Source organism: Manis javanica, chromosome 15 (assembly GCF_040802235.1).
Source record: "Manis javanica isolate MJ-LG chromosome 15, MJ_LKY, whole genome shotgun sequence".
Lineage (NCBI taxonomy): Eukaryota > Metazoa > Chordata > Mammalia > Pholidota > Manidae > Manis > Manis javanica.
The window spans coordinates 25,177,313-25,192,659 of record NC_133170.1 but is presented as its reverse complement, the minus strand read 5'-3'; the positions used below and the strand labels follow the sequence as shown (position 1 = coordinate 25,192,659).

General features: G+C 49.7%; 1 protein-coding gene across 1 annotated transcript; it reads left to right on the top strand.

Moving 5' to 3' along the window:
* The first annotated feature begins 778 nt into the window (after window positions 1–778).
* Window positions 779–1,823, top strand: LOC140846380 (lysine-specific demethylase 4D-like). The gene is given in 2 exon segments (XM_073222393.1): window positions 779–909; window positions 911–1,823. Coding segments are annotated over 2 exon segments (1,044 nt in total).
* Window positions 1,824–15,347: the final 13,524 nt, after the last annotated feature.

Sequence of the window (15,347 nt, the reverse complement as noted above, 5' to 3'; positions counted from 1 at the left end):
AATGGACTCATCAAGCCTCTGTGAGTTAGATGTTCATGTAACCAAAGACAGCTATGGATGGGGCATATTGGATGGGGTTATGAGCATATTGGAGGTGATTTTCCATGCACAGCTGTACAGATTACCTAGACATGTGGTAACATTTGAATCACAGTACATGTATATGTCTATTTTTACACATGCATAAGTTCAATTTTAGTAGATACTGTCCAAATAGTTTCCCAAAGAATGATTTCCATTCTCTCTATGAGGGTATGAGAATTCCCATTGTTCCACATCAACACCACATCCTGTATTGTCAATCTTATAAAATTTTAGCCTTTCTTTGAGTGTGGGATAATATCCCATGGTGGGATCCCATGGTATTTTACTTGTACCTCCTGAATAACTTTGTCCAAACATTAATGTTCAAGCTTTTGTATTCTTTCTTCTTGGTTTTGTTTTAAACAGTGCCCAGAAGACACTATATTTGGAACACCATACACCCAGGACCGGGTGAGTAAGGAGGCCTCAAAGAACAAACCCCAGTGCCAGCTGAGGAACATCACAGAGTTGCACGTTCAGCCTCCTGTATCAGTCAAGAGCAAAGCCTCTGCCCAGAGGGCAGTCTCCTGGTGAACCAGCAAGCCCAAAAAACGATCATCTCATTTGCATCAAAGTCCACAGGTAGTTCCTGCTGACTCAAAGACACTCAAAAACTAATTTTGGAATAACAGCATTTTCCACCATCCTCATTTATCCAGACCATACCTGAAGACTTGAGAGTTTGTACTTCATTATGGAAGCTATGAAGTCTCAGGCAAACTGTACCCAGAACCCAAGGTGTAGAATCATGACCTTCTACCCAACTGAAGAAGAGTTTAACGATTTTGAGAAATATATTATTTATATGGAATCTCAAGGTGCACACCAAGGGGTGGGAAGCCAGGAAGACCTATGATGACATCAGTGACATCCTAATCCCCACTCCTCTCCAGCAGGTGGTCTCAGGCGGGGCTGGTGTGTTCATTCAATACCACAAGAAGAAGAAGGCCATCACGGTCGGTGAGTATCACTACCTGGCAAACAGTGCTAAGTATCAGGCACCACCACACTCGGATTTTGACGATTTGGAGCAAAAATACTGAAACACCCAGCTCTATGGTTCACCAATCTATGGCTCTGACGTCAACGGCCCCTTATTTGATGAAAACACTAAGCAGCGGAACCTCAGACACCTGGGAACCATTCAGGACCTGCTGGAGCAGGAGAGTGGGGTGGTCATCGAAGGCGTCAACACGCCCTACCTGTACTTTGGCATGTGGAAGACCACGTTCGCATGGCACACAGAGGACATGGACTTGTACAGCATCAAATACATGCACTTCAGGGAGACCAAAACATGGTACGCACTGCCCCCAGATAACGACTGGCACCTGGAACGCCTGGCCGAGGACCTGTTCCCGGCCAGCGCTTCTGGCTGTGGGGCCTTCCTGCGGCACAAGTTCACCCTCATGTCGCCCACTGTCCTCAGGGACAACGGAATCTCCTTCAGTCGGGTCATGCAGGAGGCTGGGGAGTTTATGGTGACATTTCCCTATGGCTACCACGCTGGCTTCAACCATGGCTTCAACTGTGTGGAGGCCAACAATTTTGCCAAGCTGCGCTGGACCAATTATGGCAAAGCAGCCTCTCAGTACAGCTGTGAGGAGGCCAGGGTCAGCTTTTCCATGGGTGTCTTCATGTGCACCCTGCAGCCCGAGCACTATGAGCTCTGGAAGCGCGGGCAGGAAAAGGTGGTGGTGAACCACGTTGCGCCCGCTGCGGTGGACAGCCAGTCTTAGGGAGCCTCCTTAGGGGTGATGAGGAGAGCTGCGCTGGGCCACTTGGACCTGCTGCCCTGCTGCGCACCGCACCCTACCCGGCAGGTGGCCGCAGGGCAAGGGGGCCAACACACCTCCAGGCTCCCTGCATCTCAGCGCTGCTTGCAGGCCACTGCTCCTCTGCGGCTCAGGGCGAGGATGCCACTTGTCGGTCCCCAGATCGTGGCTCAGCCCTGCTGACAACCTCGGACCCATCCGACTTGGGTCTCCACCCAATTGGCAGGCGTGGTCCTGGCCGTCATCCTCGGGAGCAGGGGACTCAGGAGCTGACTGACGGGGCCCCGGCCAAGAAGCGCCTCTTGCTGAGCACAGCATGTGCAGCTCAGGATCCCGATGCTCAGGCCCTGTCTTCGGACGGACCCTCACTGGACAACGCTGCACTGCCGAGCCCTGTGTCCCAGCATTCTGCTCAGGCTTCCAGGTGCTGCTGTGTCCCTGCACCCTAAGCCCAGGGGACATTTGGTAGCCCACTACTCTGACGCGTGGAGGCTCCCTAAGACTGGGCACGTGTACACCTCAGAGCCTTCCCAATGTGCGGTGCTGCCACGGGACCTGCTGAGTCCTCAGTATTTATGACATACAGGTTATTCTTCCTCCCAGACACCATTACCTCTTCTGACACTGATGATTTCTCTGTTCTCAACGAGGTTTCATCCACTGGGTGCTTGTCTCTGCAAATGAGGCCCCACAGACACGGCCAAAGCCTGATCTGCACCTAAAACCCCATTCTCTCGGCCAGTTCTGGGTGCTGCTGCGATTTGGATGAATCCTGGACTTTGGTTCCCCTCTGATCTCTTCCCCTCCCTCTTTTCCTCTCCTCCCCACTTTCTTAGAAGACTAGGCCCTTTTGACCAGTTAGGTCTGTAGAGGCTCAGAAAATATGTTTCTGAGTCATTGGTGCATTTAAAATGTATCACCAGTATTTTTTTTGAAAAGTATATTAAAGGTAACAAAAATGTTAATTTAAAATCTGATTTTATTTCTAATGTCCATTCAACCAATTGAAGAATGAAGGTTATTCTTTTCTGCACTCTTCTTAATAGTCATATCAAAACATTTCAAACAAAACTTATTTTTATGGGATGGTTATATTGTGTGATGTTGGTGAATGATTTGGGGGGATGCTTGTTGGGTCCTGGCTGGTTGGCTGGGAGGGGGGACTTGGTTTGCCAGCCATATCTAAGGATGACTTGGTGGAAACCACCTGGGAAACTGTACGTGGCTGGGCAGTGCAACCCAAGTTGCTGGGAGAGATGAGCAAGCACAGAACACAAGTGCCATTGTCTTTGCTCTGAGTCTCCACTTCCTTTTCAACACTATATATTTCACATGGTTAATTCATTGATTCATCCCAATAAGCAAGTCCACTACTAAACGAACATGACACCACCAATTGGCAACATGTGCTGTGAAGAAGTAAAGGGGATGGGATGATAGAGCAGAACAGGCAGGGCTGGCTTTCTGCAGGTGGCCAGGGAAAGCGTCATGGAGCAGGGGACCTTTCTGAGACCCAGTCGGCGAGAAGGAAGGTCCAGAGCTGACTCACACTTAAAGGAAACAGCAAGTATAATAGACGTAATGTGGTACTTGAAGTTTTTGTTTCCTTGGGTATAGAAAGGAAGCTCATTTGTGTCTGGGGCAGAGGAAGAGGGAGGGAGGCAGGGTCTGAGGTACACAGGCGCTTGTGGTTCATGTGAAATATCTGAATTTTCTCAACTTGAAATGAGAAGGTGTTGTTAATTTAGAACAGCACTTGACATGAAGTGATTTACACATTTAAACAATCATCTTACTTCTGTGGACAAGGTGGTCGCAGGACTAATAGAACATCTTAAGGAATATCAGTGAGAGTTACTTAGACTTAATAAGTATTGAAATGCACTGAAGTGGACAGCTCAGAATCAACTTTGGATATGAAAATTTCTAGGAAATTATTTTTAGTGTATTTGAGGCTAGAAAACATAACCCTCCCATTAATGCAAGCTTGATTTGAGAGCTAATTCCCAATTTTTTGATCAAGCACTTGTTGTTTTAAATCTTGTGCTAAGAAAGAAAACAGAACCTCCCAAACTTTGCTCTGCCATTCACAGCCTAGATGGAAACACCTTGGCTTTGCAGAGGGTTCCAAAGAGTTGCTGTGAGGCAGAAAGGGGCCAAGTGTGAAGCACTGATCTGGGGATTGCAGGCCACCAGTTTTATCTGACCGTCAGATGCGAAAACCTGGGATCCAGAAAGACAATAAGGAGAAAGTGATGGGTCAACTGTTTGCATCAGGTTGGTTTAAATTAAGAAATATGAGTGTAGTTTCCCAGCAGACAAAGCGATCAATCATCAGGCTGACAATGTTGTAACCTGCAAGAGAGGCAAGAGTGACCACGCTTGTAAAAGGGCTGCGGGTGAGCCGCCACAGACTGCCAGGGTCCCGGCCCTGCTCCCCATACTCACCCTCCTGAGGAGTGGATGCCCATACCCAAACAACTGCCTGCTCCACATCCCTGAAAGGCTGTGTAGCTTATTCCTGGGGCAAGAAGGGCCCTAGCTCAGGACCCACTTTGCAAATGAGGAGACTGAACCTAGCTCAGGGTTCTTCCTACACAACCGTCACACTTACCAGACAGTACAACCTTTGCCCTGAAAGGAAGCTCCAGCAATTTCACTGGACTAAGCATCACCTTCCAGATGAGCAAAGGCAGGAGCAGGCACACCCACTGTGCAAGATTCCCACAGGTCCGTGCAGGCCTGGCCCAGCTCCAGACCTCACCTGCGGCACTCCTGCGGCCATCTGCAGACCCAGTTAAGGGCATGGGGTCACAGGCACTTGGGCAGCAGACTCCCGGCCCAGCTCAATGCCTTTCCCTGGGCCCACCCATCTTTCCTAGAGCCCGCAGCCTACCATACACTTGGTTTATTCTTTCTGCAATGCTATTCAGCTGCAAGGGAGAGAAGATTGCATGGGCCCACAGACAGGGATTGGTGACTCAGAGGTGCCCATTCCAGGATACAGTCTCTTGCCTCATGCCATGTTAGACAACAAGGGCCAGACCCTGACATCTGCCAGCAGCCCACCCTCGGAAAATGGAAAGCTCTTCCACCCTCACCTCTGCTGTGTAGGTTTTATGTGACACTCGTTCATTATTTTTTTCTGCAGGACCATCTGCTCTGCAGACACTTGGGATGGGTTACAGGCCCATCTTCTGGGCAACCCTGTGAAAGCCACCTTACAGACTGGCAGAGTTGATGGGAAATAAAGATGTAGGTATATGCTTTCCACAAGAGATTTTAGAGGTAAGGACTCAAGAAGGTTGAATGTTCTATATGGAAAGATATTCCATGCAAATAAAAACCCAGAGCGACAAAATGACATTAAGTAAAAGCTTTTATAAAGGAGAAACCAAAAGATTATATGTTCGTGATTGAAAGAAAAGGAGCGACACACAGCAGCAATTCACCGGAGAATTCCGCTTTATTAGGGAAAGGTGCTGGGTTATATAGGAAGGGGCATAGGGTGATTGTGGTGTTACTTCTATGGGGCTGGTGGCTGTTGGCTAGGTGCTGGGATTGGGAGGGGGGCAAGAGGTGATTGGGCTTCAGGTGGCACTGGCGGGAACCGAGGACCCCAAAGAGAAGCCGGAAGTTTGCCATCTTACTGGTGGGGACCCTTCATTCCCCCCTTTCTCCTCTATGGGGTTGTGGACGTTGCTTTCTCTCTGACTGCTTCTTGCTGAACAGGGGCGGAGAAGGGAGTGAGGGCTTGAAGATTGGGAGGAAAGGGTTGATAGAATTCCCCACAGTAAGGATGAGTAGATGTGGACTTCTTCAGGTTGGAAATCAATGAAGGTTCCCTGTAACCATAGGTCGAGGACCTGTTGATTCCAATGGTGCCAAGAGGATATGGGTGTCAGGAGCCAGGCGTCTGCAGCCATTGTTTCCAGGAACAGTTTCCAGTGGAGAGAGAGGTCCATCTCAGCGTGTGGTGAGGAGGTCACGTGAGGGTGAGGGATCTTCTGTGGCCAGAAGCTGGTAGTTCTTGAGTAAAAGCTGGTTGAAAGCTTGATTAGAGATTTTTCCGACTTGGGATTTGATGAACTTTATTATACAGGGTAAGAAGAGACAGACGAGAAGAATGACTATTATGGGGCCTGCAATGGGCCAGACCCAGGTGAGGAGGGGGTTTGTTAGTATTGAAGAGAATGGGTTGGAATTGGAAGCAGAGTGGAGACTGGAGGCAAGGTTGGTGAGTTTGGTGATGTCAGTTTCTACAATGCCGGATTCGTTGATGTAATAGCAGCACTCTTCTTGGAGGAAGACGCAGGTGCTGCCCTTCTCGGCTGTAAGCAGATCTAGGGCCCGCCGGTTTTGAAGGGTGACTTTAGCTAGCGAAGTGACCTGTCTTTGGAGAGAGGCTAGGGAATCGGCATTGGATGTCAGGGCTCCCTCAAGTGTGGCGTCGAGATCTCTAACTGCCCATAGAGAGTGACCCAAGGCTTCTCCCGAAAACCCTGCCGCAATGGTTGAGGTGATCAAAGAGATACCGACCATGATGGGAAGGAAAGCAGCCCTTTTTGTGCATGAGGGCAAGGGAGGTTGGAGCTCAAGGAATTCTGCCATGTTGTAAAGTGTAAGCTGTGGGATTAGTGTGACGAGAATGCAGGGTGTATCGGAGTTGAGAGGCAGTGAGTCGAAAAGACTGCCATTACACCAAAAGAAGTGTCCCGGTTGCGTAAAAGTCTTAGAGCCAGAGGTAGGGGTGTAGATAGAGAGGCAGTGAAGTGCGCTGGAGGGGGGTGGAGTTGGGCCTACACAGTGGTGGATGGTGAGATTATCTGCGTACTCTGGTTCCCATAGGGGTATGTCTGCCAGGGGGCGGAGGGGTTGTCCTTCTGCATGGAAAGAGTAGTTGGAAATATTGAGGGGCATGGCGGCCAGCAGTGGGCGCTGTAGTGATGTGCACAAGAAACAATTGGCGGTGTTGAGGGTGTGGTTGAGAAAGATGGTGGTGTCTTGAATGAGCTGTAACCAAGAGTAGGAGGAATAAGAAGATAAAGAGGTGCCATCAAGAGTTTGGATAATGACTTTTTCGGAATGTCTGATATCTGATGCAACTTGAGAGATCTGGGAGTGAGAGAGAACATACTCTCAAGAGATATGAAGGGTACCATGGGGGGTCAAGGACCCCCTGTAGTAAACTGAGGCTGTGACTCCATCAGCCCATCGAGAGTCCCAGGGATCTGGGATTGATAAGGAGAATGAGCCGTTGGGATATTTCATGAAATGGTTGGAGGAGTAATACTGTGGGTACTGGGAGTTACCCATGTAGTGAATGGCGCAAGACCAGTAGGGACATCCCCGTAGGTGTCTTGCCATCTCTTGCAATAGGCTTGTTTTTGGTCATAGAGGAAGCATAGGTAGGGAGAATAAAGGTAGCTGTAAGTGAACACTTCGGTGGAGGGAGGAAAGTGGAGATACAAAGGCTCAGAGCAGCCTTTCAGAGGGCAGTCTGATGTGGCAATGAGGGCAGTAACTTTTGTTTGGTGCTGTGTGTAAGTCTGCCTGATTTTGAATCGCCATACAAAGGAGGGTGGGGTGGCGGGGAAGACAATAGGAATGAGGAAAAAAAGCGAGAGAGCCATAAAGGAGGAAAAAGTCATGATTCGGGTATGGATGGCAAAGGGGGTGCACGGGAGATGCGGAGTTTCAAGGGATCAGAGGGATGAGGTGTGGTAGAGTAGACAGCGTCTTGGGCTGTATCTGAAGCACTCTGGATTGTGACTGATGGGTCTTGGGTGTCCAGAGAAGGTGGGTTTTGGGTATTTGGTTTCAACCTGGAGATATGAATCTAAGGGGTGACAGAGTTATCAGGCAGTGAGAGCTTGGCGGCCGAGGGGGTGCAGAGAATAACTGGGTGTGGACCTTCCCATTTCGGGGTGAGAGAGGGCTGATCCTCTGGTGGCTTATAAAACACTAGTTGGCCGGGCTGTAAGACAGGAGGATTTTGGGAGGCAGATGGATCAGAAAGGAGCCAATCCTGATATTTCTACAATTCAGTGTGGAGGAGAGAGAGTAGTGGAAGGGCCATATTGGGAGGAATTGGTCTTTTGTGGGAAGGGAGCCCCGGGGGTAGAATCGGGCGGCCGTACATGATCTCAAAGGGTGACAAGAAGGAAGATTTCTTTGGGAGGGCTCGAATGCGGAGTAGAGCTAAGGGAAGTAAGCAAACCCAGTCAAGGTGTAGTTCTAGAGATAGTTTGGTCAGGATGTCTTTTAGAGTCCTATTGGCTCTTTCTACTTTTCCCGAAGCTTGTGGTCGATAAGGACAATGTAAATGCCAGGGGAGCGAGAGCGACTTGGAGAGGTTCTGGATAATTTGGGCAGTGAACTCAGGGCTGTTATCTGATTGGAGGGAAGTGAGCATCCTGAACCTAGGGAAGATCTGGGTGAGGAGGATAAAGGCAACCGCGGACGCTCGTTTGTTAGTGGTGGGGAAAGCTTCAGCCCATCCTGAAAATGTATCTGTTAACATGAGTAGGTATCTGGTATGCCGTACAGGGGGCATGTTAGTGAAGTCTATTTGCCAATCTGCAGCAGGGACATTACCCCTTGCTTGATGAGCCGGGAAGGGTCGGGCTTTGAGGGGGGTATTAGGATTAGTGCGTTGGCAGATGGTGCACTTGCAGGTGATTTGGTTAAGTAGGGTTTTGTCTTCAGGAGAGAGAGGAAAAAAAGATTGTAAAAAATGGATCAAGGGAGAAATCTTCTGCATCCATGGATGTCTTGCTGCCCTTGTCTAGCCTGGATTAATACTTAGTCCATAGGCACACACCTGATCATCTGATCATCTACATTTGCCTTCTTACAGCACTAAACTATGTTTTCTACCTTTATCTTGCATCTACCTACCACTTCAGCATTTTATTAAAAATAAAAATAATAATAATAATAGGAGAAATGTGGGATCAACATATAAATCAAGTACAAAAATCAAACGAATATTCATATTTGACCTGATTGTTTATAGGTCATATTGCATGATCAAAACCGAAAGTTTCTGTGATGACTGCCCTTGTACTGTTCACCATGTAAGAATTTATTCACTATGTAAGAATTCGTTCACCATGTAAGAACTTGTTCGTTATGCTTCAGAAGATTGGAGACTGATGAGAATTAGGCTTGAGATGGATTAATGATTGTACATTGAGCGTTGACCCCCCTATAGTGAATTTTATTGTTGTTAACAACCATTTGATCAATAAATATGAGAGATGCCCTCTCAAAAAAAAAAAAAAAAATGGATCAAGGATTGGGGGCTGGGATGGAACAGATCATGTAAGAGGCGGAAGAGAGACTCTTTGTCCTGGGAGCAGAGGGTGTCTTGTGATAAGGCTAAAACTGCAAGGGCAGATGGATTGTTGTCTGGTGTGTCTTCTGATAGGGCAACTGACCGGGCTACTCTGTCGGCTTTGTTGTTACCTCTTGCAATGGGGGAGTCATCCTTTTGATGTGATTTGCAGTGGACTATGCCTAGTCGGTGTGGGAGTTGCGAAGCCTCTAGAAGTTTAGTAATTAAGGCTGAATTAGTTATGGAATTTCCTTTTGTGGTGAGGAGGCCTCGTTCTTTCCATACTGCCGTGTGAGACAAGAGAATGTGGAATACGTACTTGGAGTCAGTGTACAATGTGAGAGACGTGTCCCGGGCCAGAGTGCAAGCTCTGGTGGCTGCAATGAGTTCGGCCTGCTGATTGGTTGTACCAGGGGGTAGGGCTCGTGCTTCAATGACATCTTCGAGGGACACTACTGCATATCCTGAGTAGTGGGTGCCCTCATGTTTAAAGGAGGACCCATCAGTAAACCAGATGAGGTCGGAGTGTGAGAGGGCTCCTTCGGAGATCGTGGAGTGGCACGGAAGGAAGTTGTGAAGGGCTTCTAGGCAATTATGTGAGGGAGTATGAGGAGAGTAGGGCAGAGGAAGAAGAGTGGCCGGATTCAGGGGCTGGGGAGGAAAGAAATGTTTGGATTATGGAGGAAAGAGGATAGTAAGGTCAGAAGTCTGGAGGGAGGGAGAGTCTGTAAACTTTTTTAGATTAAGAGATCTTTTAGGTGATGTGGGGACAGAATGGTAAGGGGTGCTCCAAATGTTAGTTTATGAGCTTCTTTCTGCAAGAGCTGTCCAGTGGCTAATGCCCGTAGGCAGGGGGCCAATCCCCGAACTGTGGGGTCTAATTGCTTGGAGAGATAAGCTACTGGGGCAAAGGATGGGCCATAATATTGGCCTAGGACTCCTAGAGCTTGACTGGACCTCTCATGAATGTATAATGAGAAGGGTTTTGACAAATCAGGGAGATGGAGAGCTGGCGCTTCCACAAGGGCTTGACGGAGCTTAATGAAGGAGTGTTGGGGTGAGGATGATAATGGTTCTTCAGGGGGGCCCTTGCTGAGGTCGTATAGGGGTCTTGCTAACAGGGAGAAGTTAGGGATCCACGCTCTAAAATACCCAGCCAGGCCTAGAAAGGAAAGGATTTCTGTCTTGGTTTTGGGAACGGGCAGGTCAGAGAGGAGTCATTTTCTGTCTAAGGTAATGGACTTTCTTTGTTGAGACAGAAGGAATCCAAGGTAAGTGACAGAAGGGGAAGAGATTTGAGCTTTGACGGGGGATACCCGGTAACCTCTGGAAGCTAGAAGGTTAAGTAGAGACGCAGTGTCAAGTTGAGACTGTTCCCACGAGGGACTGCAGAGTAGAAGATCATCTACATATTGTAATAAAGTGGACTCGGGGTGATCATGATGAAACTGTTTGAGGTCTTGAGCTAGGACTTGTCCAAAAATATGGGTACTATCTCGGAAGCCTTGTGGCAAAACTGTCCAAGTAAGTTGTTCAGAATGTCTGGTGCATGAGTCCATCCAGGTGAAGGCGAAAAAATCTTGGGAGGCGGGGTTTAGAGCTATAGAAAAAAATGCATCCTTGAGATCTAGGACTGAGAAGTGGGATGCTGAGGCAGGGATCTGTGATAAAAGGGTGTATGGATTTGGAACTAAGGGATGGATAGGGACAACGGCTATGTTGATGAAGCGAAGGTCTTGGACATGGCGGAAAGATCCATTGGTTTTTTTAACAGCTAATATGGGGGTATTAAATGGGGAGTGAGTGGGTCTGAGGTAATTTTTGTTTAAGAGATCTTGAATGATGGGTTGGAGGCCTATGAGGGCTGAAGTGGTTAGGGGGTATTGGGCCTGACAGATATACTGAGAGGGGTCACGTAATTTGATAGAGGCAGGGGGACATAGGGCCACAGAGGGGCTTGAAATGTCCTAAACTTTGGGATTTACAGGGTGTATGAGGGTGTAACCGGAGCTTTCATTGGGTAGAGGGGGGTCGTCAGCTATGAGGGCCATCAGAAAGGGAGTACTGGGGGCTGTGGGAGTGGATATAGTTATGGAAACGTGGAGGAGGGAAAGGATGTCTTGTCCTAGTAAAGGGGTGGGACACTGGGGCATAACCAGGAAGGAGTGGGAAAAAGGTATGGGATTGTCTAGGATTGTGCATAAAAGGGGGGGGTTTTAATGGGAAAATCTGTTTACCTCCTACTCCAACTATAGGAGTAATGGCTGGCATGGTAGGGCCCCGGTATTCTCGCAAGACTGAGAAGGTGGCTCCTGTATCTAGGAGGAAGGAGATGGGGCGAACTTCTACTGTTAAAGTAACCCTGCGCTCCTGTTTGGTGATGGAAATGGTCGGGCGAGAAGCCCCCGGGCCCCATCAATCTTCTTCTGCCAGCCCCACTATGGCGGGCTTAGGATGGGGGTTGTTCATCCAGCCTCCCCTTCGGGTGGTTGGGCAATCAGACCCCCAGTGGCCCTTTTTGTGGCATCTGCGGCATGGGGTGGTAGGAGATCTGGGGGAGGGGCACACCCTTGACCAATGTCCCTCTTTTCCGCACTTGAAACAAGCTCCTGGGAGGGGGGCTTGTTTGTAGAGGGGTGCCCAGGTTGTGGTTTTATCAGCTGGGCCAACATCTGGAAATTGGCCGGATCAGCCTTTTGTTTATGGCATTCTTTCTCCTCCTCCCGGTTATGGAAGACTTTAAAGGCCACTGTTAGGATCTCAGTCTGTGGGGTAGCGGGGCCCTGTTCTAACTTTTTGAGTTTAGCTTTAATGTTGGGGTAGTTTTGAGCTAGGAAGTATGTCATAAGGACATGTCTTCCTCCAGGTGTTTCTGGGTCCAGGCTGGTATACTGTAATAGGGCTTGAGTGAGTCTGTCTAAGAACTCGGTGGGGGTTTTGTCTCTCTTTTGAATTATGTCTTGGAGGTTTTGAAAATTGACTACTTTACGAGCTGCCTTTTTTAGACCTGCTATTAAGCAGGAGGCAAAAATATCTCAAGAGTGGAGACCCACGGCGTTATTATAATCCCAGTGTGGGTCTTGTTCGGGGACAGCAGTTGGGCCAGGGGGATAGGTGGGGTTAGTCCTGTGGGTTTCAGTAGCGTGTGTTTGGGCGAAGTCCCAAACTTGTCTACGCTCTTCAGGGAGGAGAGTATTGGCCAGGAGCATGAAAATGTCATGATGCGTGAGGCTGTAAGACTGGAGGGTCCATTGAAACTCCCTGATGTATGTCGTGGGATCAGTGGAAAAGGAACCTAGGCGTTTCTCTAGTTGGGCTAAATCTCCTAAGGAGAAAGGGACGTGAACGCGCATGATGCCTTCAGATCCTGCTACTTCCTGGAGGGGGGCAATAATTTTGGGAGGCCCTCGGGACCAGGTCTGAGGGGGACTGAAGGGTTCTGGCTCAGTCTGTGCGGGGGAAACAGGTGATGGGGGCAAAGCCATGATAATTTTGGGAGGCCCTCGGGACCGAGTCTGAGGGGGCAAAGACGGAGGAGGCTCCTGGAACTTAGTTAGAGGGGGGCTGAAAGGCTCAGGCTCGATCTGCGGGAGGGGGGGAGGTGAGGGGGACGGAGGAGGGGGGGTGAGGTGGAGGAGGAGATGGTGGTGGAGGGAGGGGAGGATGGGAGGCTTCTGCAGGGGTGGAGGCAGCGATGGCTGCGGCGGTAGACAAAGGGGGAGGGTCTATTGTAGGAGAAGAAGGGGAAGGGAGAGGATGTGAGGCTTCCGCCGCGGGGAAAGAGGCAGCGGTGGTGGAGGTAGAGGAAGGGGGAGGGGCTGTTGTAGGAGAAGAAGGGGAAGGGAGAGGACGGGAGGCTTCCACCGCCGGGAAATAGGCAGCGGCGGCGGCGGAGGGTGGAGGGGTTGTATGAGGGGGAGGGGCCGAAGGGGGAAGTCTGTATGGCGGAGGCTCGTGGGCTGGGTCAAAGGTAATTGAAGAGGGACTGGGAGTGTGTGGAGGGGAGGGAGACGGCTTGCAGGCTAGGAGAACTTGGGGCGGGGAGCAGGTGGTGCAGAGGCTGGGATTTTGAGCTAGGAGGCGAAAAGCTTCGATTTAGGGAATCTCCTTCCATTTTTTCAGGCGCTGGCAGTAGTTAAAGAGATTGTGAGTGATGTTAGGATCAAGAGTTCCCCCTGCGGGCCATTGGTTGTTATTGTCTAGGGGGTATGTCGGCCAATCTTGGGAGCAGTATTTACAGAGAAGTTTTGGTTTTATATCAGGCGTCAGGGAGAGGGTAGCCAGATGCTTAAGCAGGCATTCAAGAGGTGAACTTTCAGGGAGGGATGAGGAGGCTCCCATGGCTAAAGGACAGAGAAGGAGACAAACAGGGGAAGACGAATGGAGATCCTCAGACTGGAAGCAGACCGCAAGGAGACAAAGGGCGTCCCCAATGATCCTTGGTGGTCTGCGGAAACTTGTACACGAGTCAGAATTTCTTAGGAAGTGTGGGTCATCTCCCAGACTTCCCTAAGAAGGCAGTTTGCCGGAGTCACGAGGTACCTAGCGCTAGGAGTTTTCAGCAGACAGAACAGATTTCGGCAGATGGAACAGAAGGAGGAGAGGGGGGAAAAGGGAGTGTTCTCATCTGCAAAGGAGTCACCCCGTTTATGGCTGTTGGAGGGGGGCCTGAGGGTCTGCCGCAGCCGTGAAGGCCTGAGGCAGGGATTTATGGCTGTCGGAGGAGGGGCCTGAGGGTCCGCCGCAGCCGTGAAGGCCTGAGGCAGGGAGAATTCCCTCCTCGTCCCCGAGCGTCAGGGCCTTGCCGGACAATCACGGTCAATGGCACTGCGATAGCTTGGAGAAGAGTGGCCCAGTCTGGGGAAATTTTGCTTAAAAAGTTTCGGCACTGATGGAAGGGACGGTGAGTGCATTTATGACTATTGGGGGAGGGGCCTGAGGGTCCACCGCAGCCGTGAAGGCCTGAGGTGGGGAGAGTTCCCTCCTCGTCCCCGAGCATCAGGGCCTTGCTGGACGATCACGGTCAATGGCACTGCGATAGCTCGGAGAAGAGTGGCCCACTCCGGGGAAATTTTGCTTAAAAAATTTCAGCACTGATGGAAGGGACGGTGAAAGCATTTATGACTGTCAGAGGAGGGGCCTGAGGGTCCACCGCAGCCGTAAAGGCTTGAGGTGGGGATTTATGGCTGTCAGAGGAGGGGCCTGAGGGTCCGCCGCAGCTGTGAAGGCCTGAGGCGGGAAGAGTTCCCTCCTCATCCTCGAGCGTCAGGGCCTTGCCGGACGATCATGGTCAATGGCACTGCGATAGCTCGGGGAAGAGTGGCCCACTCTGGGGGGAAAACTTACCTAAATGCCAGAGAGGAGTGGTGAGTGTGATGAGCCAGCGCCGGAAAAAGAGGACGAGTGCAAGCTGCTGCTGGTGTCAGGGGAGGACGGGGCCCAGTTGGGGTGTCCCATCTCCCGGGTTTCGGCACCAATGAAAGGAAAGGAGTGACACACAGCAGCAATTCACCAGAGAATTCCGCTTTATTAGGGAAAGGTGCTGGGTTATATAGGAAGGGGCATGAATTGATTGAGGTGTCACTTCTACGGGGCTGGTGGCTGTTGGCTAGGTGCTGGGATTGGGAGGGGAGCGAGAGGTGATTGGGCTTCAGGTGGTGCCGGTGGGAACCGAGGACCCCGAAGAGAAGCCGGAAGTTTGCCATCTTACTGGTGGGGACACTTCAGTGATGGAGTCAACTGACCAAGAAAACAAAATAGTTACAAACACATTCCCCAAACATCAGCACTCCAAAATTTATGAGGCTAACTATGGTGGCATTTAGACAGAGACAATAATTAGGCTTGACAATAAAGTCTGGGAACTTAATATCCTACTTTCAGTAATGTATAGAACAGCTAGACAAAAATATAAGGAAATAGAGACAGGAACAGAGGACTTCAACAACACAATAAACCAACTGTATGGAATTGATATGCAGACACTCCACATGACAACAGCCAAATGCACATTTTCCTCCAGGGGAAGTGAAATTTCTTCAAGGTAGATTACATGAAATGCCACAAAACAAGTCTTAAAATTTTAAACAATGGAACTCACTCAATAGTGAAATAGAAAAAAGAAAAACTGTGCATACATCTTGGAGCTG